This window comes from Nycticebus coucang, chromosome 13, assembly GCF_027406575.1.
Source record: "Nycticebus coucang isolate mNycCou1 chromosome 13, mNycCou1.pri, whole genome shotgun sequence".
Classification (NCBI taxonomy): domain Eukaryota; kingdom Metazoa; phylum Chordata; class Mammalia; order Primates; family Lorisidae; genus Nycticebus; species Nycticebus coucang.
Genome location: NC_069792.1, coordinates 46450352 through 46467939, shown reverse-complemented (window position 1 = coordinate 46467939; position 17588 = coordinate 46450352). Strand labels below are relative to the sequence as shown.

Here is a 17588-nt window from a genome sequence, read left to right as displayed (position 1 = left end):
CCCTGGTAGGGTGAAGGGAAGACAGAACAAGTCAGCGCACTTGAGTGTGCTGAGTAAAGGGCCTGGGAGGCAGTCAGGGTGCCATAAAGGGAAGACCAGCTCCCAGCCTCCCCTCTCTCTAGGCTGGACCCACAGCCTCTGTGTCCGTAAGAAGCTGGGTGGGGGGCATCCGCTTTGCAAGCAAAAAGAGTTTGTGCTGTTGCTGCTGTGGAATGATGGGGAGGGCACAGTGTGTCTATGAGTCCTGGACGGGGAAACTTAGGCCCTGGTGGGGAAGGCATCACACAGCAGGTCGTGTCAGAGGAGGGATTTGAACCCAGTTTCTCCTTCCCAGACTGGGACCCTCAGGCAGACCAGGGGCAGGCACCTGTCTCTTGTCCCAGTTCTGGGAGACTGCTGTAGGGCCCAGAGCCTCTGGAGATGCCAGCTGGCCTGCTATGCCAGGCACCTTCATCTGTGGGTTATGGGGATTATGGGGAGACCAAGTTGGGGGAGTGAGATGGAGGGGAGGGGTGGCTGCGTTCCCAATTGCTCCCTGCTCTGGGTCTGGGTGGAAGGTGGTGCCAGCCTGCTCACCAGCTCCACGTGGGTCAGCTGCTGGGCCAGCGTGTAGGGCTCACTACAGATGCCAAGGAGCTCCCTGTGGATGGAGGCCGGCGGCTTGGTCCTGTAGGAGATGGGCTTGTCGGCGCCCACCAGACCTTCTGGGCCCTGGCCCAGGACTGCTAGCCTCTGGTGCAGTGCCTGCAGGAGCTGCTGCATCCTCTTCCAGTATGCCTGGGCAGGGGAACAGGGCGCTCAGGCCTCACCCACCTCCAAAGGGATGGCACCTGCCCCACCCTGAAATGGGACCTGACCCTAGGCAGGTGGGGGCTGGGGCCACAAGTCCAGGCCAGGTGGGGAGAAGGCTTCAGGGACACAAGGGAAGCTTAGAAGAGCACACAGTAGGGAGGCTGATAAGCTGTTGTGGGGCAGCTGTCTGCATAGCAGGGCAGAGTGGTGCGGATGATGCCAGGAAGCCAGAGGAAGGGAAAGCCAGAGGAGGGAGACAGGGAATAGGCCCTGCCCTGGAAGGCTGGTCTGCTGCTTGGTTTTGATGGCCACATCTCCCAGGCTCAGCTCAGAGAGGTCTTCCGTGACCAGCCCTGCCATCCTGCCATCTCCGCTGAGCAGTCCTCATGGGACTTCTATAGAACCACTATGGAGACAATTGGGTTTATTCACATCCTTGATAGAATGGCAGCTGCACAGGGCAGGAACATCTGTGTTGCCCCCTCCATGTTAGCAGAGCCGAGCCCGGCTCTGGGCACGTAGTTATTATACCAACCGGGTCCCCTCCCAGCCAGCCCAGAAGGACATGCCCTTGGCAGAGTACAGGGATGGAAGGGTACAGAGGCCCTCAAGGGGCACCTATCCTTCCACCCCTAAGGAGAAACTGGTTATTTCCCCTTAGAGACCCTTGTTTAAAGGAAATGCCATCACCCTGGCTGGGGTATTAAGTAAGACATCCACATGTCTCCAAGGGTTTTGGTCTAAGCCTCAGAATAGGCCCATGAGCTCATCGGCTCATAGCAAACATCACTCCCAGTGGTGGATTCAACCCCCAGTAGCCAAGGAGATGGCTTCAGTGCTGACAGAGGCAGTGTGGGCAGCTGGGGGGCAGGCCTCTGGCAATGGCAAGCCATGAACCAGACTGCCTATTCCCAGAGGCCTCAGGAAATAACAGGTGGGGAATAGTCTGAATTGTCAGGTGATAGAAGACAGTCAGGGTGAGTTTTTCTTCATGCTCTTTTGAAACACACAGAGCCTGCAGCGTTCTGCAGGTGTGACCTCTGGCACATTAGCTGTGAGGGCCTGGGAACCTCTGATGGACCCAAGGGTGCTGCTGCTATCTGAGGACTGAGGACAAAGCTCTGGTGACAGAGGGGGCACCTCCCTGGCTCCTTATGGCAGTACTTCTCTGTGAAGTAACCATGGGCAACTGTGGGAGAGCCATCAGACACAAGGAGGAGGACAAGAGACTACTTAACCTGACGGGGTTAAGACCAGAAGGCACCCACTGGCTAGCTGGGCTGCGGTGGGTAACTCGAGGTCTGGCTCGTCCACCTCCTGCGCACTGAAGAAGTAGCCCCTCTCAGCAAGGGTCACCTGTTATCATCCAATGTAAAGGTCTAGTGCTTGGAGGACATCCTCTTTGGGTCGGTGCTTTTTTGTGGAAGGGCAACTTGAGGATACCAAAGATACTGGGGTGCACCCCTGGCCAAGGCCAGGGTAAGGGATCTCCTATTCTACTCCACACTACACAGTGTGTGTAGGCACAGTGACAGGCCTGGAACATTCTCAAGGTCAGTGAGGAAGCACTGACTTTCCAAGGGGAACAAGCTAGGGACTTACACCCATCCCCCACGACCCAACTTCACCAATGCCAGGCAGGCCAAACAAGGGCAGATAATCCTGTCTTGTCTTATGACTTAGACCTCACTGTTACTGAAGACCTGGGGGCAGGGAAGAGGACAAAGCAGAAGACTGGGCTCTCATCCCCTTGCATACCTTCTACCCCATCCACCTACCCGCCCACTTCCCACACCTGTCTCTTCTCCACACACGTGCTATCACCAACCTCCCTTTTATATAGGGAGCCACCCACAGATCCACTAACTCACTCACCTATCCTCTTTCCCTTCTGATATCCACCCATTCACCCATCCACCCACCCTCCCACCTATCCACCACCCACCTTCATTCATCCATCCATCATTCACTTGTACTCATCTTTCCTCCACCCATGAGCAGATTCAGCAATTCACTCATCTGTCCTTCCTCCCTCCTTTCTAACACCACCCACTCACATATTTACCCACCCACTGACCTTGCCATCCATCTATTCCTCCATCCACCCATCCACCGGTCTACCTTTCCTACTTTTCTCTTTCCTCCTTCCATTCATTGTTCCACATCTGCTTACCCTGGACATCCACTTGCCTATGCAGTTACCCAAACACCTGTCCTCCCCTACATCGTCCATAGAAGGAGTCAGCTATCTGCCCAGCCAGTCAGAAGCACCCACTCTCCTGACCCCTGTCCATCCAATCATCAACTCTTCCTGACCCTGTTCTGTGCTGCACCCTAAGCCAAGTGTTATGTTATGATCCTGAGATGGATCGGGGGTGTGGAGGAGGAGGGGGAGGTAACCCTTGTCTCACTCAGCCTCAGATCAGCTCAGTCACTTGCCTGATACGTGCAATGACCCTCTCAGCCTGTTATGCTGTAGGTATGGCTTCCTGTTACCCAGCTTTGTCTTACATGCAGCTGGTTTTGCCATGTCCAGACCTACTTTGGGGTACATCAGTAGCTACCAGCTTGCCAAGGTCAGTTTCTTCCCAGGGAAGTGGACATATCCCCCACCCATTTCTCTCCTTCTAGATAATGCAACACCAAGGCTGCCCACAGCATTACTCTGGGGATGCTGATAAACCTGCCCCTTCTATCAATAAATACACCAGGAGACATCTGTCCCTGTAAATCCTGGGAGCTAAAGGTTTCTGTCTTCCTTTCACCCATAAAGGAAGTAGAGCTTGGAGATCTGTACCTGCTCTCCACAGAGTAGTACTGGGAGAGCACAGTGGACACCGGTGCAGAGGCTGCTGCTGCCTCCCAAGTCTCTGGGTTTCCCAGCACAAGGGCCACTTTTATCTGTGGGGTGGTTTTAGGGCAGGGGCACCTGTCCCCACCTCTGCCTTCAGCCTGCAGGGCTCACAGCTGACCCCTGGAAGGCTGAGATGATCCCATGAGAATCTAACAGACAGTGACAGGTCCTTGTCCCCAGCACTGCGGTTCTTTTGCTTCAGCCAGGAAAGCCCTTTCCTGCCCCTGATTTGCAGGTCCTTGCTCAGGTGAGAGCACTGACCACCAGCCCAGCCCTGGACATGGTGCTGGACATGGTGCTGGTCTGTGGCAAAAGGCTTAGGACCAAGGCCGAGCCATATCAAGAGCTCACCAGTGGATTTCCCCATCCTCACCACCTGATGCTTCCCTGAGAGCAGTCTTGAGAGAAGTCAGCTCAAGAGTCAGGCGTGGATCCTGAGGCTGAGATTCCCTCCCAGCTCTGCAGTGCCTGCTTCTAGAGGGGCTGCAGTGTGCAGTGCAGTGATGGGGGACAAAGGCTCTGAGAGGAGGCTCCGGGAACAGGCCCAGGCCCGGGATGTGAGGGTGCGGAGAGGGAAGCCCTCTGCCCAGCTTGCTCACCTTGTCACAGGGGGCAATGAGGCCCACCACGTCCTTCAGGTGCCCGATGGTCGACTCCTCCTGGAAGTCCCGTGGGAAGGTCTCTGTCCACTCGGCCAACAGCTGGAGCAGTTTAGGACCAAACTTCCGGACCTGCGCCTGCACAGCAAGGCGAGTGAGGGGTGGGCGCCTCCACCCTCATTCCTGTCCTCAGCATGGTCTGGGGTGCCCCAGCGTGTGGCTGAAGGCGACAGGGATGGACACGAGGGTGGGGTGCTGACCCTGATGGCTCGTATACCTCCCTGGTGTGATCATTAAGCCCAGCAAAATATCAGAGAACAGACAGAAGCAACATGCAAGATGGTTGTGAGAGGAGGCTTTAGAGCCTGAGTTTAAAACTTGGTTCTGCAACCTTGAAAATATGTTTGATCTTTCCGAGTCCTTCCTGTTCCATGGAATAAAAATAATACCTATTTCATGTGGTTGTTTTGAAGATTGGTAATTCACTATCTCATCCTTGCGCATAGTAACTATTTGATGAGTGCTTGCTAGCTCCTATTGTTTGTTACTATGTTCAAACCTCGTTTGTTTATATAATTAAATGTGAGATAATGGCAGTAATTTTTTTTACAAGTACTGTGAATATAAGCTATAAAATGTAAAGTACAGCAATACAAATATATTTATTTCAAAATGCATTGATCTTCTCCTCATTCAAAAAATAACAGATTTTATAACTGTTCTAAATTTTGGGAGTAGAAGACAGCATGGGAAAAGGCAATTGATTTAATAAAGTTTTTTTTTTATATAATTTTCTTCAGTGATTCAAAGATGGAATGAGATTTTTATCCAAATTATTCTTGTTAAAAGACACAAATGCTTCACATTAGTTTTTTAAAAGTTAAATTTGAACAAACACCTTCTGGCCTTTATAGCATGCAGTACATACTGCTCTAGATGTTTTACTTACCACATATAATTAACGCATATAATCCACATAGGTCCAATGAAGAAGGTTCTTTTATAATCCGCATTTTATAGATGAAGGAACTGAGGAGCAGAGAGGTTAAAATAACTACCTGAAGTTCATATGGGAGGGTATTCTGTCCTATGCAGTCTAGCTCCAGAACCCATGCTTTTTAAACCATTCCATAATGCTACTTAACATTCAGAAAGCAAGAGAATAATAATTATTATTATATGTTTCCAGTGAGTTTATGTTAGTATAAGAATTGGATTAATAGAAAATTTCAGATTAAGTTTTTAAAAATTCATCTCTTTCTTGGAAATCCATGTATGCAAGTGTTAATTTATTTTTGTCCGTTTTAGTTTTTCAGTTATGGGACGAAAACATTGTATGAAAACACTGAAGCTGTGCAGTCTAAATTTTTTCCACCCCTTCAAAAAGCGATGTTGCTACCTAATAGTTTTCAAGGAAAGGTGGTGTTCGTTACAGGGGAGGTACTGGCCTCGGTAAAGGAATGACAACTCTTCTGTCAGTTTAGGTGCTCAGTGCGTGATAGCTAGCTGGGAAGTCTGTCTCTGCACATTGCTTGGTGAGAGTGTATTAAAGAAACTGTTCTGTGTTCTAGTTTTGAAAACACCATTTACCAGAGTTGTTTGATTTGCAGTGTAATCTTAAATGAAATATTTGTTAGGTTATTTAAATAAATCTCCTTGGAAAAAGATAGTTATAATTTGAGATGTTAGAAATAGTGACTGTTATGGAACTGATAATGTTTGTGTGTCCCAAGTTCAGTGATAAGTCTTGTTTTCTTTTGTTAAAATTAAAAAGCTTGGGGGCTCAGCCTGTAGTCAGCTACTTGGGAGGTTTAGGCAAGAGGATAGCTTGAGTCTAGGAGTTTGACACCAGTCTGTAATGAGACCCATCTCAAAAAATGTGTGTATATATGTTTTGAAAGTAGTACTACCTACATGAAAGGTGCTTTGTTTTCAGTAGAAGTGATCATGTTTAATCACTTTAAACATAATTGATGATTTAATTGCTTTAATTGATGATTAACCTTGTATTAGAAAAATGGATATAATCCTTCCATTTTCTAGAAGGTGGACAGCTATTTCACAATTATCTATTGTGATAAATATGTGAATGGTAAGAGCATGTGGAAGGAATTTCTTTTTATATAGTCGTACCCTGGTACCCTATAACTATGTGAGTCTGAGAGTTTAGGGACCAGTCAGAAAATCCATCCTTTCCTCCAATTTGAATGGTATAAAATTTTAGGTACATCAAGTAGTCATCTGAATGACAGTTCTTATGTCATTCATAGCTGCAAATTAGCCAGAATATTTTTTTATGTAGTGCTGTTGTTAAGAGTTTTAAAATCTTATTTTAATATTATATAATTTTATATTCATGGTTTATATTTTGTGTTTCTTCAATGGTGTGAATCTCTGAATGGATGTATCCACACACGTAAATTTTGCCTAAAACCTACTAACATTATACCATAAATGTATTTTCTTTGTAAAGCTGGCTTGAGGAAAAATCAGTGATTGTAATTAAGGAAATAATTTAAATATATGAGTAGATAATGCTGCAGTAACTGGTTTAAAATTAACTAATTCAATAAATTAGTATCAGATATGTAAAAATTATTTAAATTTGACTTTTAGAAAAATAATTCATTTGAATTGATTTGTATTTAGATATATTTTATACATTCTCAGAAATGCTTTTCTTTAAGCTGTAGATTTTCTATATTCTTACAGAATTGAAAAGAAAAATATAAAGTTATTTCAGAACTCATGCAAAATACCATGTGTTTATTTCTAGGAACATGGATGTTTTGAAAGCTACTGCAGAACAAATTTCTTCTTAAACTGGAAACAAGGTATATTAAAAAGGAGTCATGGCTCGGCACCTGTAGCTCAGTGGCTAGGGCACCAGCCATGCATACCAGAGCTGGTGGGTTTGAACCCAGCCTGGGCCTGCCGAACATCAACGGCAACTACAACCAAAAAAATAGCTGGGCGTTGTGGTGGGCGCCGATAGTCCCAGCTAATTGGGAGGCTGAGACAATTGCTTAAGCTCAAGAGTCAAGAGTTTGAGGTTGCTGTGTGCTGTGACCCCAAAGTACTCTACCCAGAGTGACATAGTGAGACTCTACCTAAAAAAAAAAGCAGTCATTTAATTTAGATTCAGGAATTACAATGTTTTAAAATATTAATAATTTATTCTTCTTTTGGTTTAGGATAATCTATAACACAGTCTTTTTTCTTTTTCTTTTTTGTAGGTTCATGCAATTCAGTGTGATGTGAGGGATCCTGATATGGTTAAAAACACTGTGTCAGAACTGATAAAAAATCACAGGACATCCTGATGTAAGTGTAATTGGTGATGATACCAAAGTCTGAGGTATCTGTTGTCCATAACAACCACCAAAATGTACAAAGGAATACCTATGCAAGCACGTTGTGTGTTGGGAAGCACCTATTCCATGCCTCGAAAAATGCCAGCTCTGCTTAAAATAGGGAACATATTAGGAGGACTGCTGCACTGCCTCCTTTCAGGAATACTTAAAACATACATTTATGATTGATGCTAGAGCAAACTTGATTTTAGTTCATTTAATAAGATTTTGAAATAACAAGAGCAGTTCTCTAGGAGTGTAGTATCTAGTTTAAATGATTCATGTTCTTTGTTTTTCATAATAATTTTTAATTCTGTCTCTCAGTGGAAAAGAACAATACAAATAAGAAACCTATAGACTGGGAGCGGTGGCTAATGCCTGTAATCTTAGCACTCTGGGTGGCTGAGGCAGGTAGATTGGTCGAGCTCATGAGTTTGAGACCAGCTTGAGCAGGAATGAGACTCCATCTGTACTAAAAATAGAAAAAACTAGCTGGGCGTCATGGTGGGCACCTGTAGTCCCAGCTACTCGGCAGGCTGAGGCAAAGGGATCTCCATAGTCCACGAGTTTGAGGTTACTGTGAGCTATGATGATACTACCGCACTCTACCCAGGGTGGCAGAGTGAAACTCTATCTCAAAATAAATAAATAAGAATAAAATAAGGAAAACACTACAAGCAATTCTAAATGTCTCCATGTGCATAGGTATTTTGTTGTTGTTTGGTTCATTTGTTAGAGTGAAGCCATTTCTTTTTTTTTTTTTTTTTTTTTGTGGTTTTTTGGCCGGGGCTGGGTTTGAACCCGCCACCTCCGGCATATGGGATCAGCGCCCTACTCCTTGAGCCACAGGCGCCACCCGAGTGAAGCCATTTCTTCCAGTAGTCTGAAAGAGAGCATTTTTCTATGTTAAAGCCATTTTCAGGCACACCAATAACATTGAATCTGCTGTAGAACTAAGCAGAATCTTTATTGATATTAAAGGAACAGGTCACCAGCCAAGAATTTCACTGGGTAAATTAAACAAAAATGACACCAGAACTTAAAAGGCTTTTCTTGAGATTCCTTAAAATAGTCACATGTTAAATACACTTAATGTGTATTCATTTTTGTTTTTGTTTTTGTTTTTGTTTTTTTGAGGTAAGCTCTGTCACTGAGACTGTAGTGATGTCATCATAGCTCACTGCACCTCCCAACCCCTGAGTCTTCTGTCTTAGCCTCCCTAGTAGCTGGGACTTTAGGTACATTCCACCATGCCTGCTAATTTTTAAAAAAAATTTTTGTAGAGGGTCTGCTATTGCCTAGTTTGCTTTTGAACTCCTGGCACCAAGGAATTCTCCTGTATCTTATTCCCAATGTATTAGGATTTACAGGTGTGAGCCACTATGCCTTAACTGTATTAATTTCTTAATAATAGGAGTCTACCGTAATTTAAAGACAGGGGTAAGGATTCTGAAATTGCTTAGTAACAAAGATTTTCACAGACTCAAAAAACCCAATTTCATGGTACTGTTTTGTTGCTGACTCTGAACCTCAGCTTTATTGTGTTATTTGGACAAGTAAATTTCAGAAATGAAAGCTCTGGAAAAAAAAAATGTTTTTCTTCATCTAAAAGATTCTGTATCTTGCCTTATTCACTTAATAGATTGTGATAAACAATGCAGCAGGGAATTTTATTTCTCCCACTGAAAGACGCTCTCCTAATGCTTGGAAGGCCCATACTGACATAGTTCTAAATGGTACAGCCTTTGTAACACTAGAAATTGGAAAACAACTTATTAAAGCACAGAAAGGTATGTTTGCTTATTTTTCCTGTATTTATTGGGCCCATATTACATGTGAGGTTCTGTGCTAAGTTCTGGGATACATTAAAAAGTCAAAGAGACTGTCTACACTTGTATAACTCACAGTGTAATAGAGAAGAAAGATAATTACCACACGGTATGATTTGAGCAATAATAAAGTATATGTTTCAAGTGCATTGGAAGTCCATAGAAAGGAACTAACTCTCCCTAGGATCGATGATCAGATTACGGAATGAGATGCAATTTGAGCTGAATTTTTTTTCTCTCTAGATGTGGAGAAAGGTTAGGGAAAAGAAATGTGAATCTCCATGGATAGAGGCAGCTTGAGGGAAGTGAAAAGCAGGGGTGTTTAGGGAATAATGAGAAATTTGATGTGCCTGGAAATGGAGAGAGAGGGGGTAAGAAATGATTTTGGGAAGGTGGATTGGGGTGTAGTTGGGAACATTCTCAGTATCAAAATAGGGAGTTTGCTGTTTACTTTATGGGTTTCCATTGAAAGCATCTCATGAAGAATTCGACTTCATTGGAAAGTTTATTGGCAAAAATGTGAGAGAAAAGTATGAAGATTCCCATTGGGGAGTGTTTCATTTTTCTTTTGGCATGCAAACAGATAGTATGGGAGATAAAGTAGGAGACTTTTAAAAGACAAAGATCAACAGGCCTTGACTGAAAGTTTTTAGCTGAGTGAGTAGTTGGATGGTGATAACACCAGTGAGGTTGAGAACACTGGAGGGAGAATAGATTTAGAGAGGACTTGTTTGTATACGCATGAATAGTAAACATGTGTCATACGTATATGTGTGTGTATACAAATATGTCTGGAACCAGCAGACATTTATTCACTTAAATACTGATGACATTTGTGTACCCAGTTCTATGCTGCATGACCTAAGCACAGAACCAGACCCAGCTCTGTCCCTGAAAAAAATTGTGGTTGGAACTTGAAAGAATGGGGACATTTTGTCAGAGAGGGTGGAGAGTATTCTGAGCAAGGGCAAGGAGGAAGAGCTGGATGCTCCTCAGAGGATGTCCTTTGAGGCTCAAGGAAGGAAAGGCTGGCATAGAGCTGGCCAGGCTCCTCCTTGTGGTTCAGAAGCCTTTACCTTACAAGGTTCAAATTTTTGCTCTTGTTCAATTTCTTGTTCAATTTCAGCTTGATAATCTTAAAATCAATTTGAGAGAGGAAGTAAAAACTGACAAGGGGGTGCTGGGGAGGCACTAGCCTTTTCGTGTGCATGTGCTAATAGCTTCCATCCTTTTTCTGTGAACTCACTGAAATTGAAATCCCCAATCATCACTTGTTTCCACTACAGTGGAGTAGATATGATTTGTATTTAGAGTTTGGATGATGAGATTTTGGTTTTATTTGCTTTTCCTCAGGAGAGATGAATGAGAGTGGGAAGGTAGAGAGGGAGAGTGGGTGGAGTCCTCTGCCTTCCCTTCTCTGACCAAGGAACCTGACTCTCCTTTCCTTTATTTCTCTGCCTCTGTCTGATTTTCTTTCTCCTCACCTCTGGCTTGTGTCTTGATTTCTTTACCTCTCTGCCTCTGTCAGCATTTCATTTTTGGTTTCCTGTTTTTCTCTTCTTCTCTCTTTTTTCACTTTTTCCTTGCCCTTGTTGTCTCTTTTATTTCCTCCTTTGTCCATCGCTGTGACCCTTGATTCTTATCTGGCTCTCTCTTTTTTCATTATTGTCTTTCATTTTAACATAGACTTTGATCTATTTTTATTCATCTCATTGGATTAAAATTCTGTGGGCTTTATGAAAAATATATTAGGTAAGACATTTTAAAAGATGGAAACCAGTTTTTATTCTACCAAGATTAATGTCAGTTACTGATGTGGTACAAAACCTGATAGAATTTGGAGAACTTGGACCACTGGGCAGAGGAGAGTGCAGTGTACAGGATCCGTTCTGGTCTTAGATCCATAGGGTAAGGACCTCAAGTGTGTCAAAGTGGGTGGACTTGGAGGTCAGTTCACAGAGCAGTAATCTGTGATCAGAAATGTGTTAGGAGGTCTGGCATCTAGGAAGTCAGGCAAAGTAAGATATCTTGGAAGTCAAAGTAGAGAAGATGAGGGTACAGCAGCTAGAAGATGGACGCTCACTTGCCATGAGGAGGAATTACTGACAGAGGGCACTGGGAGTAGATGCCCTCAGCAGATGGCTGAGGATCAGAAGCACAGTGGCTCTAAAGACTTTACCCCAGGGACCTCTTACAGCTACAAAGGTCAGTAAATATGCGGCTTATCCTTATTGGGAAGGATATTGGAAATACCATACTAAAATCTGTTCATCACCAGCATATTGTACATAAAACTTTCCAAAAAGGCCGTATTAGCTTGCATTCTCACCAGCAGTGTAGAAACGTTCCCTTCTCTCCTCATCCACACCAACATTTGTGGTTTTGGGATTTTGTGATGTGGGCTAATCTTACTGGAGTTAGATGATATCTCAAAGTGGTTTTGATTTGCATTTCTCTGATGATTAAGGATGATGAGCATTTTTTTCATGTGTTTGTAGACCATGCACTTGTCTTCTTCAGTGAAGTTTCTGTTCAAGTCTCTTGCCCACTTAGAAATGGGGTGATTTGTTCTTATTGATTAGATTGAGTTCTCTGGATTCCAGTTATTAGACCTTCGTTGGAAGTATAACCTGCAAATATCTTCTCCCATTCTGAAGGTTTGCTTTACTTACTATGCTTTTGGCTGTGTAGCAGTTTATTAGTTTAATCAGATCCCAGTAATATATTTTTTGTATTGCTTCATTTGCCCAGGGAGTCCTCCTCATAAAATATTCTTCCAGTTCTTCAATATTTTTCCTGCACTCTCTTCTAGTATTTTTATAGTTTTATGATCAATATGATACTGAATGGAGTAAAATTAAAACATTTCCACTCAGATCAGAAACTAGGCAAGGATGCCCACTTGTCTCCACTGCTATTCAACATAGTAATGGAAATCTTAGCCATCGCAATTAAGCAAGAGAAGGTGATCAAGGGTATTCACATGGGGTCAGAGGAGATCAAACTCTCACTCTTCGCAGATGATATGATCCTGTACCTGGAAAATCCCAGGGACTCAACTACAAAATTCTTAGAAGTGATCAGGAATACAGCAGCATCTCAGGATACAAAATCAATTTTTATAAATCAGTAGCTTTTATATACACTAACAATAGTCAAGCAGAAAATACAGTCAAGAACTCTATTCCTTTTACAGTAGTCCCAAAGAAGATGAAATAGTTGGGAATTTACCTAACAAAGGACATGAAATATCTCTATAAGAAGAATTATGAAACTCAGAAAATAAATAGTTGAAGATGTTAACAAATGGAAAAAACATACCATGCTCACAGCTGGGAATAATCAACATTGTTAAAATGTCTGTACTACCCAAAGCAATCTACAGATTTGATGCAATCCCTATTAAAGTACCGTCGTCATACTTTCAAGAGCTTGACAAAATAGTGCTTTGTGTTATATTGAATCAGAAAATACCTCAAATAGCCAATACATTGCTCAGAAATAAAAACAAAGTAGGAGGTATCATATTACCAGACTTCAGGCTATACTATAAATCTGTAGTGATCAAAACAGCATGGTATTGGCACAAAAACAGAGAGGTAGATTTATGGAACAGAATAGAGAACCAAGAGATGAACTGAACCACTTACCATTTGATCTTTGCTAAGCCTATCAAAAACATAAAGTGGGGGAAAGACTCCCTATTTAGCAAATGGTGCTAAACGAACTGGCTGGTGACCTGTAGAAGACTGAAACAGGTCCCCCACTTTTCACCATTAACAAAAATTGATTCTCAATGGATAAAAGATTTAAGCTTACGACAGAATCTCACTTTCTTGCCCACCATAGAATGCTGTGGCGTCCTCAAACTCTTGGCTCAAGCTATTCTTTTGTCTCAGCCTCCCAAGTAGCTGGGACTATAGGTGCCCACCACAATGCCCAGCTAATTTTTAGCGATGGGGTTTCACTCTTGCTCAGGCTGGTCTCTCCACCTCTCTTTATAAAGGCATCGATCCAATCACAGGGGCTTCAACCTCATGCTGTACATCCCTAGTTACCTGCCAGAAGTCCCACATCCAACTACCATAATTGGGGATCAGTGTTTCAACATATGAGTTGTGGGGGAGAGATGCAAACATGCAGTTTGTGGGAATAATACTTTATATTACTGATGTTATATTTAAGCTAAACCCAACGAATATCTCTTGTGTCACCATCAAAGACATATTATGTTAAGTATTCAACACAGTATGATACTCTCCATGTTTAGATTTTTAAAACAATCTTAAATTACTTAACATTCAAGTAAAAATGTTAGCCTTGTATCCATTATTGTCTTTTAGACATTTAGATTACATTTAAAAAAATTAAAACATTTTCTCTTTTATTCTTTTACATGTATCAATTAAAACATTAAAACATATTAAAATTAACATTAAAACAACATTAAAATATATGACAGGCAACCCAGATGTTATACTTGATTTGAAGTATCTTTGGCATTTGAATCACATGGATTACTTTATACCAGACGTCTAGAATTCCATCTTGCTAAGACCATGTGAGAATTCTATCGTGATTGCTAAAAATTTTATAATTATTAAATAAAGGTATGTGACATAACAGGTGTTAGAGTGTAGAAGCATATTAGAAAGTGAAGCATTATTCTTTAAGGACATGCCCTAATTTTAAGCAAATTTTCCTTCCTCTCTTCATTTCATCTTCCCTTCCTTCCTTTTTTACCTTGTTAAACTCCTCACCTCCTTTCTTCTTCCCTTCATTTCTTCCTTCCTTTATTCTTTATTTTTAACAGCTAACATTTATTGAGTGTTTCTTCTATATGAGGTATTGTTCTAAGTGCTAAATATTTATTAACTTTAATATTTTTAAGACTGTGTAAGGTAAGTGCTATTTTATCCCTCTTCATAGATCTGGGTTGAAACTGATGCACAGTTATTCTTTTTTTAATATATGAACTAAGTGTTTTCAGTACTTACATTTACAGATGAGAAACTATGATTTATTAAATGCCTAGTGTTAACTATTACTATTAAAATCAATGATTGATATACTTTATGAAAAAATTCACTGTAGGGTGGAGTAGCAGGGAAAAAGAAATGACTGTGACTTTGTTATAATCATGGTCAGTCTCCTACTTTATACCTGATACTTGGACAGTTAGTGAGTCATAGTATTTTTACTGTAACTCAGATTTCTATTCCTGCAAAATAGATTTGATAATAAATCCCTAATATTTAATAACAAAAGAAGGTGTTAACAATAAAATCTAATGAAAAAATATAGATTTCTTTACAAATGTACATGTGCCTCTTCATGTGAAAGAGCATATGGTACCCCAGCTAATTTAAGAGTTTGACTGAAATAATTTTAAGAGCTCCAGGGAATGTAAAGTAAGGGATTTTCAGTAGCACCCCAAGGAAAGGGAAAGAGTGAAAATTCATTATCTAGGCAGGTTCGTCATGTAATATGAAGGGGGGAAAGGAAGTAAGTAAGAAATGTCTGTAAAAGGAATTGTGGATAGTATAGTCTTACTGAAACTATGCCTGCGGTCATCTTACCAGAAGCCTTGTGTTGGAGGAAGAGAAGGATAAACGAGGCCTTGGCAACAATGAACTAAGCTGTAAAATACTTTATACTGTTTTGCAATTCAGTTAAATTATCAGAAAATGTTTGTAACCATCTTGCTTCTCTCCTCATAACTGAGGAGAACTTTAAATGCAAAAATAAATTTCAAAACATTCTTTTTATCCATAGGCACTGTACTTGACCCGTTACTCTTCATCATCCACCATAATGAGGCACCCTCAGCTTCTCCATCTCCTGTCCATTCATAACAACCATGCTTTTGAGTGCCCTGTTCCACACATTCTGACTAAAATCATTCTTTCCACCATACAGAATCTTCATTTCCAGCTTTAGTCCCATTCCTCGTTGAAATATTCCTGTGCCAAGCCTATAATGCATACTTTGGCATTTAAAAACACATCTCATTTTTTTACTGTTTCAAAATTTCCTATCAAGATTAGAAATCCTTTTATCCATCAGAAACCATTCCTCTGACCCACCTGCAGAATCTTTCCGATTTCCACTCACTTCTTTCTCCATTTCCAAACTTAATACTAAACACAGAGGTGGCTAACATTGCACACAAAAGTGGTGCTTTGTTTATCCAAGGAAACATTCTAGACACCTACAAAGGAAAAGTGAGTTGAGGATGTATTTAATATTTCCTTCAATTTTGTCCTTCAGCTTTACCCTTAGAGAGAAAATACCACTCATATGACATGATCAACTAGGATGGAGGCAAATGCACCTTGTTTCAGAAGCAGGAAGAGTAGAACAGAAGGAGGTGGTTTTCTTATTTATCAGGACTGTGATTGCAAGGTGTAGGTTGTTTTGATTTTAAAGTGTCAAGAACTATATATTTACATTTCTTTGTACTGTCTTCAGTTTTGTTTAAAACACATTTTTAGTAGTCAGTTGAAATTTATTATGGCAGCATTAGTATCCTTTTTTGTTAGAATTTTCTTGCTAGTTTGATAAAAGATTTCTTGGAGCAACTAAGCACCTTAGTTCAGTGTTTTGTAAGATAGTGTAAAGTAAGGTGATATGGGAGTTTTGGAAAGGAATCTTTTTTTTTTCTTGTTAAGAATGATATTGGATTCATGCTTCTCCATTCTTGTGATGCTTTACTAAGAATAGTGTCTTCCACTTCCATCCAGGTTAATACGAAGGATGTAAAGTCTCCATTTTTTTTTAATAGCTGAATAGTATTAGAAGAAGCATGAACCTATGTACTCAATTTTGATATGAGGACAGTTAATGACAATTAAGGTTATGGGGGGAGGAAAAGCAGAAAGAGGGACAGAGGGAGGGGGTGGGGCCTTGGTGTGTGTCACACTTTATGGGGACAAGACATAATTGCAAGAGGGACGTTACCTAACAATTGCAATCAGTGTAACCTGGCTTATTGTACCCTCAATGAATCCCCAACAATAAAAAATAAAAAAAAAAGAATGTAATTGGAAATTCCTTGGTGAGGCTGCTTTACATATTGGTTAAAAGTGTAGGCTCTGAAGCCTACTTCCTATCCTGGTGACATCTCTTATTAGTTCTGTCAACCTGGACAGGTCTTCACTGTGCCTCAATCTCTTCTGTAAAATGTTAATAATAAAGCCTTCCTCCTAGGATTACTGCAATGATTAAATGAGCTAGTGTCTGTAAAGGGTTGAGAGCAGTGCTTCAGTCAGACTAGTCTAATACTCAATAAATGTTAGTTATTAAAGGAAATGTTTTCTCCAAGAAAGTATATTTTCACCACCCCTTTTACGAGGGGACCATCAAGAAACTGAAATTTAGGCTATGATTAAAATGGATTAGAAAAACCAGAGCCTTGATATCATTTATTGTAGTTAAACTTGCAAATTGCCGCCTACACGGTGGATGCAAATGACAAAAATGTTTACTTAGTAGGTAATATTCTTTTATGCATCATCCTACATTTTTAAATTTTATATTTCTCCTTTATGCAACTTCAAAAGCATTGATGATTTTTAGTTTTTAATTTGGGTTCTCATTGAAAGATGACCGGGAGATAAGTTTCCTCTGTGCCCTCATCAAAAAGACAGAGAAGTTTCTCTTGCCATGATTGTCAGTAAGATTAATTGCCAGCAATAACAATGGAAGAGTTCAAGCTACAAACAATAGGTCAGTTCTGTGTTTAGGAAGTACAAGGAGTTCAGCAGTGCTTATGTGCAGCGTATAATGCCTGGAGAGGTTGGGAGGAGACTGAGGGACATGGATTTATCCTCAGAGATGGATATAGTTAAACTGAAGGACAGTTATGATTTATAAAAAAAAAGTTGTTAAAAGAAGAGAAAAAGAGGAAGAGACATATTCAGAGTGGTTACTGGAGCCTGATTAATGACTGAGGGGAGGGCCCAAGGAAGAGAGGTGCTAAGGAGGAAGGAGAAAGAAGAGACAACCAGTGAAGGACTAGTTTAGCCTCAGGAGCTGTGAGTCAGAAACACAGGCACAGAGGCTTACTCTGCATGTGAAAGAGTTGACAGGTACCATTGAGAGCCTGGGTAGACTCATCTTTCCAATGGCATTCACCTACAGTTTGTAGCAGTATTAAACT

At 41.4% G+C, this 17588-nt stretch overlaps 1 protein-coding gene and 1 pseudogene across 1 annotated transcript in view; one reads left to right on the top strand and one right to left on the bottom strand.

Annotated features, from left to right (window-relative positions):
* LOC128564021 (ras-GEF domain-containing family member 1C-like) overlaps positions 1-4350 on the bottom strand; it is a 31328-nt gene extending 26978 nt beyond the window's left edge. The window contains exons 1-2 of the mRNA XM_053559608.1: positions 4246-4350; positions 577-777 (exon numbers count right to left, since the gene is read on the bottom strand). Coding sequence (XP_053415583.1) covers positions 577-762 — 186 coding nt within the window. The 5' untranslated portion in view covers positions 763-777; positions 4246-4350. The remainder of the gene's footprint in view (positions 1-576; positions 778-4245) is intronic.
* On the top strand, positions 4150-10042 carry LOC128563365 (2,4-dienoyl-CoA reductase [(3E)-enoyl-CoA-producing], mitochondrial-like; annotated as a pseudogene).
* Positions 10043-17588: the final 7546 nt, after the last annotated feature.